The 19,371-nt window shown below is 36.2% G+C and overlaps 1 protein-coding gene across 1 annotated transcript; it reads left to right on the top strand.

Moving 5' to 3' along the window:
• Window positions 1-14,995: 14,995 nt before the first annotated feature.
• Window positions 14,996-16,747, top strand: LOC130825396 (cysteine and histidine-rich domain-containing protein RAR1). Its single transcript, XM_057690597.1, has 5 exons — window positions 14,996-15,380; window positions 15,529-15,611; window positions 15,753-15,916; window positions 16,050-16,261; window positions 16,339-16,747. Exons 1-5 carry the CDS (start codon window positions 15,294-15,296, stop codon window positions 16,429-16,431), a joined length of 639 nt encoding a protein of 212 aa, XP_057546580.1. The 5' UTR covers window positions 14,996-15,293; the 3' UTR covers window positions 16,432-16,747.
• Window positions 16,748-19,371: the final 2,624 nt, after the last annotated feature.

The raw sequence follows: 19,371 nt of genomic DNA, 5'->3' as shown, positions 1-19,371 counted from the left end.
ACGACGTCAAGAGTTTCATTGATTTTGACCTCAGGATGCTTTAATGCATTACCTAAACCAAGAGCACGAACAGTCGAACAATATAAAGTTAAAAAGGAAAAATATTTTTACTCTTAAATATTAAATAATCAATTGAAAAATATAGTAGTAAACAGGAAGCATAATCAAGAGACAAATTTCAAAACAGAAACAACCCATTTTTAATATAATAAAATATCAGAGTGCAATCATGTGTAGAGTCAAAATCTCACATACAACAATGACACACCATTTGATTTTTCATTCTACCATATTTTAACTGATTCAGCAATTTCTATGGTTTTAGAGAAGCTAGAAATCATTATTTAAAAGCCTAAAGGTACTGAAAATCACAAACCTAAGAAATCAAGTGTTAAATGTCCACATGCTCATCAGAATATTGTGGGTAAAAACTAAAAACACATGTCAATAGGTGAAATGCGAAGCTCAAATAACAAATTCAGATGGTGGTGGGTTAGAATCCATGTAGATCTTCAAATTAAAATTGTAAAGAGGATCTGAAAATAAATTGAACAAACAAATATCAGAATTCAACTTCAAAATATTAAACATAAATGGCGAACATATCAGAATGGTGATTTTCAGAATTGAACAAACAAATATCAGAATTGAACAAACATAAATCAAAATTGAACAAACAAATATCAGAATTCAATCAAGATTACCAGCAATAGGAGTTCACTTTGTTTTGGAGTATCAGCTAAACCTCTGCGAAAATGGCGAAAATGCGAACTAAATAAATCTCTGTGACAAAATCGAAAATGGCAAAAAAAAAATTAAATAAGTGCCAAAAAATAAAATCAGGTTTGTTTCGGATTAAGAAGATCTGGAGAAGAAGAAGAATGGTGATGAACTAAAAGAATAGTGATGAACTGAACGAAACTTACCCAATTAAAAACGTGAAGAAGAAGAATGGCAGTGGTCTAGATTCTTGTCGACGTCTTAACGTGAATGGTGAAGAAGAAGCAAGATGATGGGAGCAATATTAAAGAAGATGGGAGTCTGCTTGAAGAAGAAGATTCAAGAAGAAGCAAGATGAATCAATTACGGCCGCAAGAATGAAGACGGAATTTCCAAAGGCCCAAGGTAGATTTAGGTTAATTTAGGGTGAAAATTTAAAAAAAATAAGAGCATATAACAACTTATTTCCAAAAAAAAAGCTTCGTGAAAACTTTAATCCCAAAATAAGCGTCCATATATCCAAACCTAGGATTGGTGTAAAATCGCTCTTATTAACAGCGAAAATAAAAAAAAATAAAAAAAATATAAGCCATAAGTCGCTGTTACTAACAGCGACTTATGGCTTGTATTTTTTTCCAGTTTCCTTCTTCCTCATTTCAGTTCACGCGTTTTTGTTTTCCTTTTGCGACACTTACGAGATCTCCTACTTCTTTCCACCATTAAAATCAACTTCAATCCTTCAACTAAACTCATCAAATTCCAAATTTGTACCACTAATTAGTTCTGTCATCTTCCTACATTGACCTAAGGTACTATTTTTTGTGTTTTTTTCCATTTTCGAAAAATTAGGGTTTACTAAATTTTAATCAACTTTCACATTAATGTAGGTTCATAAGCTTGCAATTTACTAATTGTTGTTGATCTACAGCTTTTTGAGGTACGTTTTTATTATAAATTTTTTTATTTGTTGTTGATTTTAAAATGTATGTCATGTATAGTGGTCATTTACACTTATACTCTACGAATATGTCGAATGTAGTTGTTATTTACCTTGATCTTCATAATGAGGTTGTTTGTTCGTAAATTTGTTGTTGAATTTAAAATGTATAGTGGTCATATATTTATGAACCTGATCGTGATGTTGATTTTGTATGTATTGTTGTAGAAATAGATTCATTTCGTGTGACTATTGTATGCTTTTAGAATGGTTCATTTCGATTAACTAGTAACAATGTTAAGTATGTTGGGGGAAGATGTAAATTGTTTGCATGCAACTCATACATGGATATAAATGAATTTAAACATTTTATATGCTCTAAGATTGGCATTAACACTAAAAGAAGTACTGTTAATTTAAGTTTTAAGTACAATATGAGTGGAGATTTGTTAGCTTTTTCGGTTGAGGATGAGGAGGCTATAGTTACAATGTGGGAGTATTCAAGGTCTACCCCTACTCCTTCTTTAAAGTTATATGTAGAAGAGGTACCCCTAGGGAATGAAGATATCAATGTTGTGGAAACAAATGCATTCCTGAATATAACATCTTTTGCTCCTTCTCATACGCCCTTCCCTATCCAAGAAATCCAAAATCCTTTTATGCCATCTTCCTCTTATCCTTCTAATGAACCCAAACAATTTCAATTCAAGTCACAAATGATGATACTTTTAACTTGGAAGATACAAATGAGTCGTGGGGTGATGTTAATAGTGAGAGTAATGAATTCGTAGAAGCTCCTTCTGAGGACGATGTAGGTGTTGACGAGGAGGCTCTAGCTAATGACATGAGTTTAGGCAACATTCCAACAATCATTGCTTCTACACCTTATGCACTGGTTCCCCCTCTAGATGAACACGTTGAGGACAACTCTTAGAGGTCTTGGGATTGTGATACAACCTACACCGATGAAGGAGAGTTTCAAAAGGGTATGATGTTTGATAACATGGATGCCCTGTTAGACGCTGTTAGATTGTATCATATTTGTAGGAACGTTAAGTACTAAACTGAGACTTCAAATCAAACCGTTCTCACCTTGAAGTGTAAGAGAGGGTGTGCTTGGAGGCTTAGGGCTAGGAAGAGCTCCTATTCACCATCATGGAAGATTGTTACATATAAAGGGAAGCATGGGGGTTGTGTATTAAGTACTGAAAATGTGTCAGCTGGACACATTCATTTGACATCTTCCGTGATTAACAATCTTATTAGAAATTGTGTTGCTCAAGACCCATCAATTAAGGTCTCTGTCGTGCGTCAAATGGTGAAAGACCAATTTGGTGTCGAAGTGACCTATAAGCGGGCATGGTGTGCTAAACAGCAAGCCCTTCTCTCCATCTATGGTACATGGGAAGATTCTTATCCTCTTCTTCCACGCTTCTTGAAGGCATTGCAAGTTTATAACCCCGGGACTGTAGTTGAGTGGTTCTTTAAGGAAGATAATGATGTTGGTGTGTACGTCCGTCCTAGTATTAGAACTTTCCAACGTGTGTTCTGGGCTTTCCAACCTAGTATTGAGGGGTTCAAGTATTGCAAACCCCTTATTGCTATAGACGAAACACATTTGTATGGTAAGTATTGCCATACGTTGTTGACTGCGATTGCCCAAGATGGGAATAAGGGAATCTTCCCGCTTGCCTTTGCTTTGGTCGAAAAAGAATGCATAGCCGCGTGGTCTTGGTTTATGGCGTGTGTTCGTAAGCATGTGATGCATAGTCCAGGGTTATGTGTTATTCCCGATAGACATGCGGGCATTCTAGCAACCAAGAGGAGCCTGTACGGGAGATTGGCCAAGGCATACTCCTAGGAACGTAGTTTCAGCACTTCATTCCGGAAGTGACTGTGCCCGACACCACTATGTACGAGCACGGGTCATCTCCTCATCATGCCGACGTTCATATAGAGGAGGTTGACTTAACGTGCCCCGACTACGGTGCCGGGTCCTTACAGGGTGCCACATCATCACAGTATCAATCACCTCCCCTACCCGATCGTCATGTGACGGCCTCTTACTATCATAGGAGGCGTCGTAAACCGTCACAGTTAGACAAGGTACAGGAGGATTAGCATTAGAATACTGTTTGTATATATTGAACATTATTGACATTTTGTATATATTGAACACTTGTACATATTCACTATTTGTGACATTTTGACTTTTGTGTATAATTTTTATTATATGTGTACATGTATATATTTTAATCGTATTATCACACGTTTATTATGAATAAAATGATTTTAAGTACTCAGACTTTTCGGCGATGAATCATTCCGCCAAGAATGCAGTATGAATTAAATCAAAGATAAAAAGACAATCATATTCAAATATGGAAAATGCTCTCGAAAATTCAACAGAATTTCATTCATGTTCAACGAATACATATCAAATTACACAGTTCATTCGTTAACTTAAACCACCGACGCTAACAGAGATTGCTTCTTAAACTTTCTCATAATCCTTTAAGCCTCTTCTTTCCTATATGCCATATCATCTATTTGTCTCTTGAGATTAAGAACCTCATCTTTTAGCTGTTATTTTTCTTTTTCAAGCCGTATTATTAGGTGTCTCTGCCATTTGGTATCCTCCAGATCAATCCATCTAAAGTATGTGCATCCTAATCCTTTAACCAAGTAGAAAGGACAAACAACAAAATCACGCCTAGGATCGAAGTCGCTCCAATGTGTATTAATCTCAACTTCATAACCACAATCACAAAGCTCTTCAATACAATGCTCCTATGACATCTACGGAACACATATAATATGGTAACGTAAGTAAACACTCAAAAATAATATTAACATTTATAAATTGAGAGTAAGACTAACATAATACCTTATGTTACCGTTAAAAATTGATTCAATAGAACAAGAATGATGTAGATTGGATATAATGAACTAGGGAAATGATGAAGTTATTTATAAAACATAATTATGACTATTTTCAAGTTCATACCGGCTATATTTCTAATTAAAAACGACTAATTTAATTCGTAAAAAAAAATTAGAAAACCCTAAAGTCGCTGTTAGTAACAGCGACTTATGGCTTATATATATATATATATATATATATATATATATATATATATATATGTATATATATATATATTTATATATATATATATATATATATATATATATATATATATATATATATATATATATATATATATATATATATATATATATATATATACATATATATATATATATATATATATATATATATATATATATATATATATATATATATATATATATATATATATATATATATATTTGTTTTCGCTGTTAGTAACAGCGATTTAACACCAAGCTTAAGTTTGGATGTACGGACGCTTATTTTAGGAATAAAGTTTTCAAGAAGCTTATTTTTATAATAAAGTTGTTAAATAATCTTATTTGATTCAAATTTTAATTTAGGATTTTGGAAAAAAAAAAGGATACCGGGTACCCGGTTTCCCAAAATTCGATCCGTATCCGACCCAAATACCCGATTTTAAAACCGGATACCAGACCCAAATTATCCGAATTTGGTAAACCGGATAATTTACCTGGTTTTAAAAATCGAATACCGGATATTCCGGTTCGGGTTTTCCAAACCGGATATTTTTCTCTATAACATGAAACTTCCCTTTCTCCTGACTAACTAATTCAGTCTCAGCTCTGGAAAGTCCGAAGCAACAGAAAGAGGAGTTACAAAGAACAATGTCGGGAGAGGTGGTGAAGAAGCTTCGATGCGAACGAATAGGCTGCAACGCTACCTTTACTCTTGACGATAATCCAAACGGTTCTTGTATTTTTCACGCTTCGGTATATCTTCCCTTTTTTTCTTGCAATTCAATTTAAAGTCTTGGTTTATACATTTTTTTGGTTTATGCATTTTGATCAAAGTGATCTTGCAATTTTTCTTCTACTTTTATCTAGGAATTTTATTACATACATAAATTTTGGACCGTTTTGTGATTTTTCTGGAATTTCACAAATTAATCTTTTAATATAAGTTAATGAAATTCAAATAATTTTCTCGAACTAATGAAATTGCGCTGACTGAGGTATTCTGAAGTTGATTATTTTTGTTTAATATTCTTTTACTGTTTTCATATGTTTGATGTGATGAAATGAATTTTAGTTGAAAATTACTTTAGGGTTGGGTACAATTATTATTCAAATGAATTGATTATTAAGCAGATGAAGCAAATGAGTCTCTTATAATGGGGTTTTGAAGCTGTGGAAGGGACTAGGGAGGAAATCAATTGATATGGGACAACGGGGTTGTCAAATAGAGTATGGCATTATTATACTTAATTATTGAAAAAGGGGGATGTCAATATACAGCCATGTTTTCGATTAAATGTAAGTATTGGGTTTGTTCGGCTTTTGGTTAATTTGCTGGAAAGGAGTATTTCTATTAAACATAGAGTTAGGGTTTTGACTCTAGCTTTTTAGGCTGAGTTCTAAGTTATGAAGTGCGATATCTAAGATAAGAAGTAAATGGAATGGCACATGACATGTATTACTTATAATGACAATAGAGGAGGATATGTTTAGAATCGTTTGGTTTTCAATTGACCTAGGGTTCGGGTTCGGGTTAGGGTTGATTCGACACTAGCTTTTTAGTTATGTGTTGATTTAAGCAAAAGCCTACCAGAGTTAGGTAGTAGTTTGTTAACCAATGTATGATGTTGAAGCTAATGTTGAGATTCTAATAAATGTATCTTTTGTCAGAGATTATACCCAGATTATACTAGAATTGCAAAGAACACCAATGAGTTGACAATAAGAGATTTAATGTTGTACTGAATAATTCTTGATGTTCAAGAACTTTTTCTAATCAAGATATTTCTCCTACTTAGTGCTTTGGGTATAAGGAAAACTTGAAAATTGTAATAAGCATAATATGAAGAACACAATTCCAAACACTTAGGAAAAGTTGAAATATAGATGAACAATTAAAGAACTTGAAAAATACAGAAATTTTATGTTAGTTGATAAGAAAAACATAAGAATTTGTAAGTTTTAATCTGAAAGAAGTAAAGGAAAATAAGAGAAAATGATCAACCTAGAATCCATGTCCCATCACCCATGTTTCTTATGTGTAGAAAAATAAAACACCAATCCATCCAACTTATTTTAGTTTTCAATCTAGCATCACTTTGATTGATGTAAACAAAAAATTACATGGAAAAAGTTCTTTTCATTTCAATAGCGGTCTAAGTATACATCTATATCACTTCAAGTAGAGATACAAACTAGAAATGATCATTCATAACTATCTTTACGACACTAAGGTCCATGTGTATATTCTTTTATAAGTTTTCACTATCATTATTGTCCACTTTGACTTTGTAGAAGTGCCACACTTCATAACCTAGATAAGTAGGTTCTCTTGTACGTATATAGTGTGTCAATATGATAAGACACTTTCATCTAAAGATCTTGTCCCTATAACTCATGAGCTTTTTAATGACGACTACCTTGAACCATCATAGATATTGAGCAACTTAGGTCATTATCAATGTTGCTTACAACCATCTTATGTTGAGTTAAACCTCATTAAATTATAAGACCTAGCTTTGACCAAACATTAGATTACATACACTCCATCGTATTTAGTAGGACATGATTTAATTCCATTAGATGCTCTTATAATAGAATTCTTTTCCATGACCTTAGTAAAATAATAAGCTATCTTAAATTTTATGTTCACATAGTCAAGTGTTATGACCTCTTCTTTAATCAATCCTTTCACTATTGAGTGTATTAGAGGTTTAGAGCAATTGACATACCATTATACACTTGACTATAAGCTTTCACTAAAGCCGAATCACAATCACTATGGATTTCCACAAGGCCCACAAGTAAAGTTGGGTTTGTCAACAAAGTATCTCGAACATGAAATTCCCTAACCATTCTGCTTCCTTGTATGTCTTCTAAATTAAATGTGATTTATTTTTATTACCTGATTACACAAGGTAGTTTTATTATACATTAACAATGCATAAACAAACTTGACTGACAGCCAATGCGTATCATGATGATACCTATGTACTACCTAGTTTTGTACTACCTAGTACTACCTAATTTTTGTCAAACATACCTTGATGTGAGGTTTATAACCTTACTTCTTAAAGAGAAGTATGATTGATGACTTTCTAACCATTTAAAATTTTGCGAAGGTTGTGTTTATCTTGGTGGTGCTTTTAGTTTTCCAATATTACCTTATTAAGTGTGTAGTTGTGTAAACTGAGAATATAATTTTGTTTTCGGTTCAAATAATTTTCTTCAGAGTTTAATACAATTTCTTTCTATAGAAAAGGGTTAGCAACACCTTTCGCTTTACATGTTCATTTCCTCTCTTTTTGCGTGTTCCCATCCTCTATCTTCATGTCCTTTCCATCTTATTTTTGTGCTGGAATTGGTTAATGATAGTGAAGATGCATGATTATTTCTAGCGAATATGAAATCGTGTGATATAGTTGGTATATTTTTCTTAATTAAAAAACAATATTGTAGCTTTTTAGTAGTCTATCTGTTATGAATGGAGTATACTTATGATCATGAATGGAATATACTAATGTGTGACTTGAGTGCACTTTAATGGGATGAATTCATGAGTGTGACTCTTGGTTATTTGGTTACTAAATGGGTGCAATTATGTGTGGAGTATTGATGAAGAATTATGGGTGTTAATGAGGTTTAATGAAGAATATGTAAGGGTTGATTTGTGATGCTCGAACAAAGTTACTGTCAGAAGATCTAAAGGGTCGCTCGACCTACTCGCTCGACCGAGCGAGCTCTCCGCTCGACCGAGCGAGCTCCGCTCGACCGAGCGAGCTCTCCGCTCGACCGAGCGAGCTCCGCTCGACCGAGCGAGCTCTCCGCTCGACCGAGCGAGCTCCTTTTTAGTTAGTCGAGCGGTCAGACAGAATGCTCCAGTTTTTGATGTTTCTCGCTCGACCGAGCCGCTCGACCCGAGCGAACTCTCTGATCCGGTCGAGCGAAGTCTCTGACGTGCATAGGATGCTTGTTTTCGACCTTTCAACTCCTTGGACTTAATTCTTAGTATTCATTACTCAATATTAACTATGTAATTATGTGAGCCATTCAGCTTCAAGTACTTGGTACTATAAATAGGGCTCTCATACCCACACTTCAAGTATGCAAACACATCAAACACAAACCCCTTAGCCAAACACATAGCCTATTGTTGTTATCTCTTTCCCAATTGTAATTCTTCATATTTTGAAGTGTTGTTTGTATTCATTTGATATAATATAAACATAAACTACACACCACGGAGGACGTAGCCATCATTGGGTGAACCTCCTTAAATCTTTGTGTCCTTGTTTGTTACTTTGTCAATCTTATTTTGTTCATTGTTGTTTGTTCTTATCATCGCAAAGCATTAGGCGATCGTTTTCAATTGGTATCAGAGCCAAGGTGTTTTTGCGGTGTTCTAAGAAACCATTACTTGAAAATCATGACTACAATGAAGCTCAATATTGAGAAGTTTGACAGGAGTGTAAACTTTGGCTTATGGCAAGTCAAAATGAGAGCCATTTTGGTTCAAAATGGTGTGCACAAGGCAATTGGTGGTATTGAGATGATGCCGGAAGGAATGTCCGCATCAAGATGGGAAGAGATAGACACAAAGGCGTTATCCGCAATCCAATTATGTTTATCCAATGAAGTTCTTAGAGAGGTTGTTAAAGAAACTACAACCAAGAGTATGTGGGAGAAATTGGAATCACTTTACATGGCCAAGAGTGTTACCAATAGGCTACTTTTGAAGAGTAGACTCTACGACTTACGCTTGGAGGAAGGTAAACCTTTAAAACCTCATTTGGATGAGTTTTGCTCCATTGTCATGGATTTGCAAAACATTGATGTTAAGCTTGATGATGAAGACTTGGCTATTTATCTTTTATGTTCTTTACCCCCCTCTTATAAAAACTTTAGAGAAACTCTACTTTATGGTAGAGATAATTTGAGTTGTGATGATGTGAAGAATGCCTTGACCCAAAGGGATCTTATTGATACTCAATTATCACAAAAGTCACCAAGCAATGCTAGTGACGGTTTGTTTGTAAGAGGAAGGTCACAAGAAAAAGGTTCCGCTAATGGGAGTGGAAATAAGGGTAAAGGAAGATCAAAGTCCGTGAGGCCAAACAAAAATAAGACTTGCAACTATTGCAAGCTTAAGGGCCACATCAAGAAGGATTGTTGGAAGCTTAAGAGAAAGCTTGATGAAGAGGCAAGGGAAGGAACTAGCAATGCAAATGCTAGTTATGTGAATGATAGTGATGATGGCGATGTGCTTGTTGCCACTCATGAGTACAAAGGTAATGATGATTGGATTCTTGATTCGGGTTGCACATTTCACATGACTCCCAACAAAACTTTCTTCCATACTTATGAAAGTGTTGATGGGGGAAATGTTACCATGGGGAACAACACCACTTGTAAGGTTGTTGGAATTGGGAGCATTAGAGTGAAGATGTTTGATGGGGTCGTGAGGACCTTAACCGATGTAAGGTATGTCCCGGGTTTAAAAAAGAATCTTTTATCTTTGGGTACTCTTGATAAGATCGGGTGTAGAATCACTTGTGAAGGTGGAGTTATGAAGGTAGCCAAGGGTTCACTAGTGGTGATGAAGGGGAAGTTGAATGGGAGTTTGTATGCTCTTCAAGGTTCAACTATACTTGGCTCGGCGAATGTATCCACAAGCACAATGTCCGATCGTGACACCAAACTATGGCATTTGAGACTTGGTCACATGAGCGAAAGAGGTATGTTGGAACTCTCTAAACAAGGTTTATTTGATGGTAAAAATTTTGGGAACCTTGGTTTTTGTGAAAATTGTGTTTATGGGAAACACAAGAGAGTTAGTTTTAAACCCGCCATCCACAACACTAAGGGGATTTTAGATTATGTCCATTCCGATTTGTGGGGGCCTTCACGAACCCCCTCCCTTAGTGGTTGTAGCTACATGTTGACCTTTATTGATGATTACTCTAGAAAAGTTTGGTGTTATTTTATTAAACATAAATATGAAGTTTTTGATGTCTTCTTGGAATGGAAGAAGATGGTTGAAAAGAAAACCGGTAGGAGCATCAAGACCTTAAGAACCGACAATGGTCTTGAATTTGTTGATAGTAAATTTCTCAAATATAGTGCTAATGAAGGTATCGTTAGACATAGAACTTGTGCAGGTCGTCCTCAACAAAATGGTGTTGCGGAGAGGATGAATAAAACATTATTAGAAAGGGCAAGATGCATGCTTGATCAAGCAAACTTGGGGAAGCAATTTTGGGCCGAAGCGGTGGCTACGGCATGTTATTTGATCAACCGTTCTCCTAATGCCGCCTTGAAATTCAGGTCGCCACAAGAGGTGTGGTACAACACTCCGGTAAATTATTCTAGTCTTAGGGTCTTTGGTTGTCCAGCTTATTTTCATGTAAATGATGGTAAGTTAGAACCTAGAGCTAGAAAAGGAATTTTTGTGGGATATGGAGTGGGTGTAAAGGGGTATAGGGTATGGTGTAATGATTCAAAGAAAGTAATTGTTTCTAGAGATGTTTTTGATGAAGATAGCATGCTTGTATCTAATTTTGAAAAATCTTGTAATAATGATAATAATGAAGCACAAGTGGAGGTTGAATCTTCCAATGTTGATGATGAGAAAAATAATGATGTTCAACAAAGGTCTCCTCCTTTGTCCACAACTAGGCAAAGAAGGAAGACCGTGGCTCCAAGGAGGTATATTGAAGAGTGTGATTATGTGGTTTATGCTCTCAACATTGCTAGCGAAGTCGAAGGGTTAAATGAACCAAGTACGTACAAGGAGGCTATGGCCTCAAATGACTCAAGCAAGTGGCTGATTGCTATGAAACAAGAGATGGAGTCTCTTGCGAAGAATGAAACTTGGGATATCGTTGTTGCACCAAAGAAAAAGAAGATTGTGGGGTGCAAGTGGATATTCAAGAGGAAGGAGGGTCCTTCAAGTGATATTCCTCCCATCTACAAAGCAAGGGTTGTTGCTAAGGGATATTCTCAAATTGAGGGTATTGATTTTCACGAAGTTTTCTCTCCGGTCGTGAAGCACTCTTCTATTAGAGCATTGCTTGCTTTGGTGGCGATGGAGGATTTGGAGTTACATCAATTGGATGTAAAGACGGCTTTTCTTCACGGTGAGCTTGAAGAAGAAATATTCATGAAGCAACCGGAAGGTTTTGAGGTAGCCGGTAAGGAGAATCATGTGTGTAGATTGAAGAGGTCATTGTATGGGTTGAAGCAATCTCCAAGGCAATGGTACAAAAGGTTTGATTCCTTTATGATTTCACATGATTTTATTAGAAGTTCTTATGATAGCTGTGTGTATCTTAAGAAATTTGAAGATGGTTCTTTACTATATTTGCTCTTATATGTTGATGATATGCTAGTAGCATGTAGCTCTTTGCTTAAGGTGGAGAACTTGAAAGAGTTGCTTTCAAGTGAGTTTGATATGAAAGATCTTGGTGAAGCCAAGAAGATTCTTGGGATGGAGATTTTGAGAGATCGGGCTAAGGGTGTCTTATACCTTAGTCAAAGGAAGTACATTGAGAAAGTTGTGCAACGTTTCTCCATGGATGATGCTAAAGGTGTGTCCACTCCTCTTGCTTCTCATTTTAAATTGTCCAAGAATTTGTGTCCACAAACTAAAGAGGAAGAAGAGCAAATGGTAAGAATTCCATATACTAGTGCCGTTGGTAGCGTTATGTATGCTATGGTGTGTTCTAGGCCCGACATTGCTCATGCGGTGAGTTTGGTGAGTAGATATATGTCTAATCCGGGTAAGGGACATTGGGAAGCACTAAAATGGCTTTTGAGGTATTTAAAAGATACTTCAAATGTTTGTCTCATGTATGGGAAAAATTCAAGTGAGCTAACCGGGTTTTGTGACTCGGATTATGGTGGTGATCTAGATAATAGAAAGTCCACAAGTGGGTTCGTGTTTACTTTGGGTGGTTCGGCGATTAGTTGGCAATCATCTTTGCAAGATGTGGTTGCTCTTTCTACAACCGAAGCGGAGTACATAGCCGTGGCCGAGTCATTCAAAGAGGCAAAATGGCTTAAAGGTCTTGTTGGTGAAATGTGCAATAAGGTGTGTGAGGTAAGTGTACATTGTGATAGTCAAAGTGCAATTCATTTGGCTAGGAATCAAAATACATTTCATAGAAGGTCCAAGCACATCGATATTAAGTATAACTTTATCCGGGATGAAGTTGAGCACAAAAGGGTGTTATTAAAGAAGATTGACACTACGGAAAATCCGGCCGACATGATGACAAAGTCATTACCTACTACCAAGTTTGAATTATGTGTTGACTTGGTAGGTTTAGCTCCTTGCTTGAGGTAATGCCCTCTTGGGCATTTTTGAGGTGTGTATGTTTTTATTATGAAGTGAATTGTTGTTGTGACTTGGGTGAACTCAAGTCAAGGTGGAGATTGTTATGAATGGAGTATACTTATGATCATGAATGGAGTATACTAATGTGTGACTTGAGTGCACTTTAATGGGATGAATTCATGAGTGTGACTCTTGGTTATTTGGTTACTAAATGGGTGCAATTATGTGTGGAGTATTGATGAAGAATTATGGGTGTTAATGAGGTTTAATGAAGAATATGTAAGGGTTGATTTGTGATGCTCGAACAAAGTTACTGTCAGAAGATCTGAAGGGTCGCTCGACCTACTCGCTCGACCGAGCGAGCTCTCCGCTCGACCGAGCGAGCTCTCCGCTCGACCGAGCGAGCTCCGCTCGACCGAGCGAGCTCTCCGCTCGATCGAGCGAGCTCCGCTCGACCGAGCGAGTCCTTTTTAGTTAGTCGAGCGGTCAGACAGAATGCTCCAGTTTTTGATGTTTCTCGCTCGACCGAGCCGCTCGACCCGAGCGAACTCTCTGATCCGGTCGAGCGAAGTCTCTGACGTGCATAGGATGCTTGTTTTCGACCTTTCAACTCCTTGGACTTAATTCTTAGTATTCATTACTCAATATTAACTATGTAATTATGTGAGCCATTCAGCTTCAAGTACTTGGTACTATAAATAGGGCTCTCATACCCACACTTCAAGTATGCAAACACATCAAACACAAACCCCTTAGCCAAACACATAGCCTATTGTTGTTATCTCTTTCCCAATTGTAATTCTTCATATTTTGAAGTGTTGTTTGTATTCATTTGATATAATATAAACATAAACTACACACCACGGAGGACGTAGCCATCATTGGGTGAACCTCCTTAAATCTTTGTGTCCTTGTTTGTTACTTTGTCAATCTTATTTTGTTCATTGTTGTTTGTTCTTATCATCGCAAAGCATTAGGCGATCGTTTTCACTATCAAAGGCTTGTGCTATACCACTTTGCAGCATCAAGAATGGTTTTAAACTGGTCTATGACTTATGTATATACTTGTAAAAACTGTTTCACTATTTAAAGCATGATAATAAATGAGTATGTAGATATACCTATGCAATGAGTCAATGATGACTATCTAGACTTAATCTTTGAAAATCTTTTGCCTTCACTTTGCTCGGGTTATAATTGAATTGTCCAATAGCTGGTACTCATATTGGCTGTTGTAATCATTTGTTGTTTAATCCTAATGAATGATGGACCAAAAAATAATTAACTTTTTAGGGCCTGCCATTACGAATAATGGGGATGAATATCTTCTGAAAGGGAAACCCTTAATGGTAAGATAAATCTTATAATGATGGTAAGATAAATTCTATGTTATTGATGCCTCTTGAGAAGTGAATAGGAAGATTAAAAATTGATTGGCCTGTCAATGTTCGTGAGTAACTGTTTCTTTCTTTAAGGCTATGGATGAATGCAACTTGCTCTTTGTTGGCTTTGTCTAACCAAAAGAGCATACGAAGCTGATCAGTTTGTTGATTAGGTCTTGACATGGTTAAGTCATTAAGATAGTGAAACCAGCCTGCTTGTCATAGGGTAGTGCTTTAGAGAGAAGGATCTTATAACTCTTTTACAAGACTTCACTCCTCCCCCTGGCCCCTATTGAAATGGAAATGATAACAGGATGAAGAATTTCTTTTGATCTGCTATTGCTGAAATCTATCTGTTCTCACATCTCATCTTGTGTTCTCGTTATCTATCTGAATTATCTGATATCTAGGATATTAAGCAGAAATAAAATGAAACATTATCTAGAGGATCTCTCAAAATATATATATTTTGAGAGATCTTCTAGATAATGTTTCACTTTATTTATCACACAAAGATTTATCAGAGAAGCCAATCTATTTTTGGCATAGTTTTTAATTCTATTTCAATTTCGAAGAATCTATTGCTGAGGTGTCTGATTTAACAGAGGTTGTATGCTACGTTTCTAAATATTATCTAGAAGATATCTCAAAATAAAAAATCCTTTTCTTTGACTGAATGAAATCTTGTGCTCTGAGATGCTGTTGCACCTGCAATATGTTTTTTCAAAAAAAACTTTTCTTGCTAATGTACTTTCTGTCTGGAGTTTTATGGTTGAGAGTTTGTGCAAGCTCGAGACATTTTGTGTTTTAGATGAGTTGTCTAGCTGACATATGTTTCATCTTGCATGATTCGCAATGGATTTCTGGACCTTTTGGGCTCTGCTTTATTTATCAGGGAGTAAGTTGTTTCTGTATTTATATGCTCTTTTCATTTTTAGGTTTCCTTTTCCATGGAATCTTTTACGTTTTGAATTTTGTTTTTGATCATTGTAACTTGTAGGTGTACTAAATGTTTCTGTTTTATGTATTTATCTAATATATTTCAGCCTATATTTCACGATGGAATGAAAGAATGGAGCTGTTGCAAGAAAAGAAGCCATGACTTCAGCTTGTTTTTAGAAATTCCAGGGTATGTGTCCTTTGTCGTATCAGAGTTATTTGCAGAGTTGATTAATAATACTGTCGCTAGCAATTCTGAAAAGATTTCTAGTTTTGATTGATTGTGTGAAGTAATATTCATTTGTTGTGTTGCGTGTTTTTTCCATTGAAGATGCCAAACAGGTCAACACACAACCGAAAAGCCCATCTTAACAAAGGTTGCTCCAACTCCGAGGAAACCTGTGGCTGCCCCCATCCCTGTCTCAGGCTGTACAACAACATCACCAAAAGAAACTTGCTCCAGGTGTAAACAGGGATTTTTCTGCTCTGACCACGGTACTTCTTCATGTGTCATGTTATATTTTCAATCCAATAAATTCTTTTACGTGTTTACAAATTTACATGTAATTGCAAACTTAGTGGAGTATATTGTCCCGAAGGATCTCTAAAAAAAACCCTTTTTTATCAGGCTCACAGCCGTATTCCATTCCCGTACAAGCAGCTGCTCCTGGAGAAGGGACTGAAAATGTTCCTGCTCCTCCCCGTAAGAAAGTTGGTATAAATGAACCCCAAATTTGTAAAAATAAGGGATGCGGACAAACTTTTAAGGAGATAGATAATCATGATGCTGCATGCAACTATCATCCCGGGCCTGCCATTTTCCATGATCGAATGAGAGGGGTGAGTTTCTAGATATGGCTTTTTATGTTCAATCCATATGAAATATGAATTGTGTTGATGTTCACCTTCTCCTGCAGTGGAAATGCTGTGATGTTCATGTTAAGGAATTTGACGAGTTCATGACCATTCCACCTTGTGCAAAGGGATGGCACAATGCCGATCCTTCATAAACAGGGAGTTGTAGCGCAGTTTTTATACCTTCCTGTGATCTAATTCAGACCGACATCCTTTTATTGCCATTGCTTTTCATGTCGTATAGAACTACAAGAAACCTGAGAGTAGAGCAAATCTACATGTAATTTCTCATCGAAAGCCATGACTGGCTTTTGTATATCTTGTTATCGAGCTATCTTATTCTTGAATATGTCGCAGTTATGCACTGTTAAACTTTTAAGTGTTTTGCATTGGCTGTTTTTAATGGCTTATAGGCCAAATTTGTGGAAAACTCCTGACCCGCAATTCAAAACATGATTCTAGTGAATGATTTATGTTTAATCTTTTATTTAAAGATTGGGGTTAGGTTGTGTACATCCATGATCCAACCATCCCTTTTGCCTAAAGGAAAGGTAAGATGAATGCTGGTGATTTCTGTGATATTTAGAGCCGTTCAAATCTAACATGATCCAAAAATTTGTTTGGGAATCTAAAAATTATTCGTCCTGAAAACATGTTATTTTTTAGGTTTCCCAAAATGGCATAATCCGAACTAAAGTTGTACTCGAATTGTAAGTTAACCAAAAAGGGTAAAATTGAATTCGATCTGCAATTGAATTTTATAACCAACATATAAACGTTAATCGAGGCTGCTCGAACTCAACAGTGATCGACTCAAGTCAAATTCGACCCGAATTATGCACGAAATTGAATGCAACCCGACTAGAACCAATTCAGTTCGTACTGTTTTTTAACCGAATTGATACAAACTTTATATTGCTTTTGATGTACTGAAGATAAACAATTCTGAACCTCAATATTATTATAAAGCTGAATTGAAAAGTAAATGTTAACAAATAAAATAAATTAATCTGATGAAATCGATAAAACAACTAGTATTTATTTTTTTTGCAAGTAAACAAGCCTACTTCAATCAAAAACCAATTATCAATTTAATTTGATATTGACCTAATCGATAGCACTCCTTAACTGATACATATACGAAAAGCAAAGCCCGAATTCGATTTGTGCCCGGAAAAACTGAACTGATTATAAACCAATGACAATCTAACCGGTTGATATTTTTCTCGAATTTCAACTGGTACGTAACCGGTGCAAACCTGATAAACTCAAATAAACGTTGTTAAATCGACCCATCGCAACATACACCCAAAAACCTATGAGTTTGAAATTCGACTGAACTGAATGATACTCGTCCAAAACCGAGCCAATGACCCAAATGAACACATGTAGTGATATTATTACATAGTTGTGCAACTCTAAAAAATACGTTAATTTCTATGTTTTACAATAATAAATCGTACGCATTAACTGTAATACCCCAGATTTAGCTTGAATAAGGATTGATAGACTACACATATCAACAAGGTGCATCTTATTTTCATGGGAGCCCATTTGCTAAGAACTCCACAGTTAAGCGTGCTTGGTGGGGAGCAATCTTAGGATGGGTGACCTCCTGGGAAGTTTTCCCGGGTGCGCACGAGTGAGGCCAAAGTGCGCTGGAAAGACTTGTGTTGGTTTGTGAGGCTAGTCTACAGTCTGCATGAGTAGTCACCAGCGGTCCGAGGGGCCGGGGTGTTACAAATGGTATCAAAGCAACCCTGCGACCGTGGCTGATCGTGTTCAGTGCACTTAGCGGGGGAAAAGATCCTGAAGTTACGGTCCAACGAGGACGTTGTATTCTTAAGTGGGGGTGAGTGTAATACCCCAGATTTAGCTTGAAAAAGGATTGATAGACTACACATATCAACAAGGTGCATCTTATTTTCATGGGAGCCCATTTGCTAAGAACTCCACAGTTAAGCGTGCTTGGTGGGGAGCAATCTTAGGATGAGTGACCTCCTGGGAAGTTTTTCCGGGTGCGCACGAGTGAGGCCAAAGTGTGCTGGAAAGACTTGTGTTGGTTTGTGGGGCTAGTCTACAGTCTGCATGAGTAGTCACCAGCGGTCCGAGGGGCAGGGGTGTTACATTAACACTATGTTTGAATGGAAGAAATTAAAGGATAGAAAAACGACTGAAATAAGAAGGTAAGAGAAGTCGAGGATGACCTAAGAGAACTTAGGATGAGCAAATAAGAATTGACTTGCATGAGTTAAACCTCTCTGTGGACCTGACTATGAATAAGAGTTGGAGACGCCATATCCATGTCTTAGAAATCTGATGTCTTCATCTCTTGCTTTTGTCGTTTCCTTTCTATTAGTTCTTTGTTTTCTTTTTGTAGTGGTTCTGCTTTTGTTTTATTTATAAGCCTTTAACTTATCTTTCCCATGGTTATTATGTCTATTTATCTTCCTTGAGTCAGGGAACTCCTTTGGCCGCACTCTCCTTTATGGGTATGAGTTGCGTCTTTCCGTTCCTAGACCCTGTCCTTATGCTATGAGCGGGATACACTGAGTAGGATGATGATGATAATGATGAAAGATGGAAATAAAGGAAAGATATTTCCATTATTTGGATATCAAACGAAGAGCAGAGGGAAATAAGAGGAAAGAAATTGCAGCAACAATAGCTAAAAGTTTTTGGCAAAGAGAAAAAAAATCGAAATAATTTTGGGTTTTGGAAGGCTAAAATTTTATTTTTGTGAAAAGCTCTATTCATTTCCTAGGCATTGTACTCTTCAGTTCTTATTTATAGACAACTTTTACAGTTTTCAAGCAACTTAATTCAATACTTTTCTCATTAATATTTTTAACTATGTATGTCTGATAATTAAGAAAAGGGAAATTTGCAAAAAAAACACCTTTTAAAACCACTTTTTTGTAAAGAAACACCTTTTATAATTTTTTTTGTAAAAAAATATCTTTTAAGAGACTTTTTTTAAAAAAAAACCTTAAATCAGTTTCCGGTGACTTTTTTCAACTTTCCGGCGTTGACTATGCCAGTCAATGCCGGAAAGTTGACCAAAGTCACCGGAAACTGATTTAAGGTGTTTTTTT

The sequence above is a fragment of the Amaranthus tricolor genome, chromosome 10, assembly GCF_026212465.1.
Source record: "Amaranthus tricolor cultivar Red isolate AtriRed21 chromosome 10, ASM2621246v1, whole genome shotgun sequence".
NCBI classification, from domain to species: domain Eukaryota; kingdom Viridiplantae; phylum Streptophyta; class Magnoliopsida; order Caryophyllales; family Amaranthaceae; genus Amaranthus; species Amaranthus tricolor.
The sequence above is the reverse complement of the archived record's forward strand: the minus strand, read 5'-3'. Positions and strand labels throughout refer to the sequence as shown.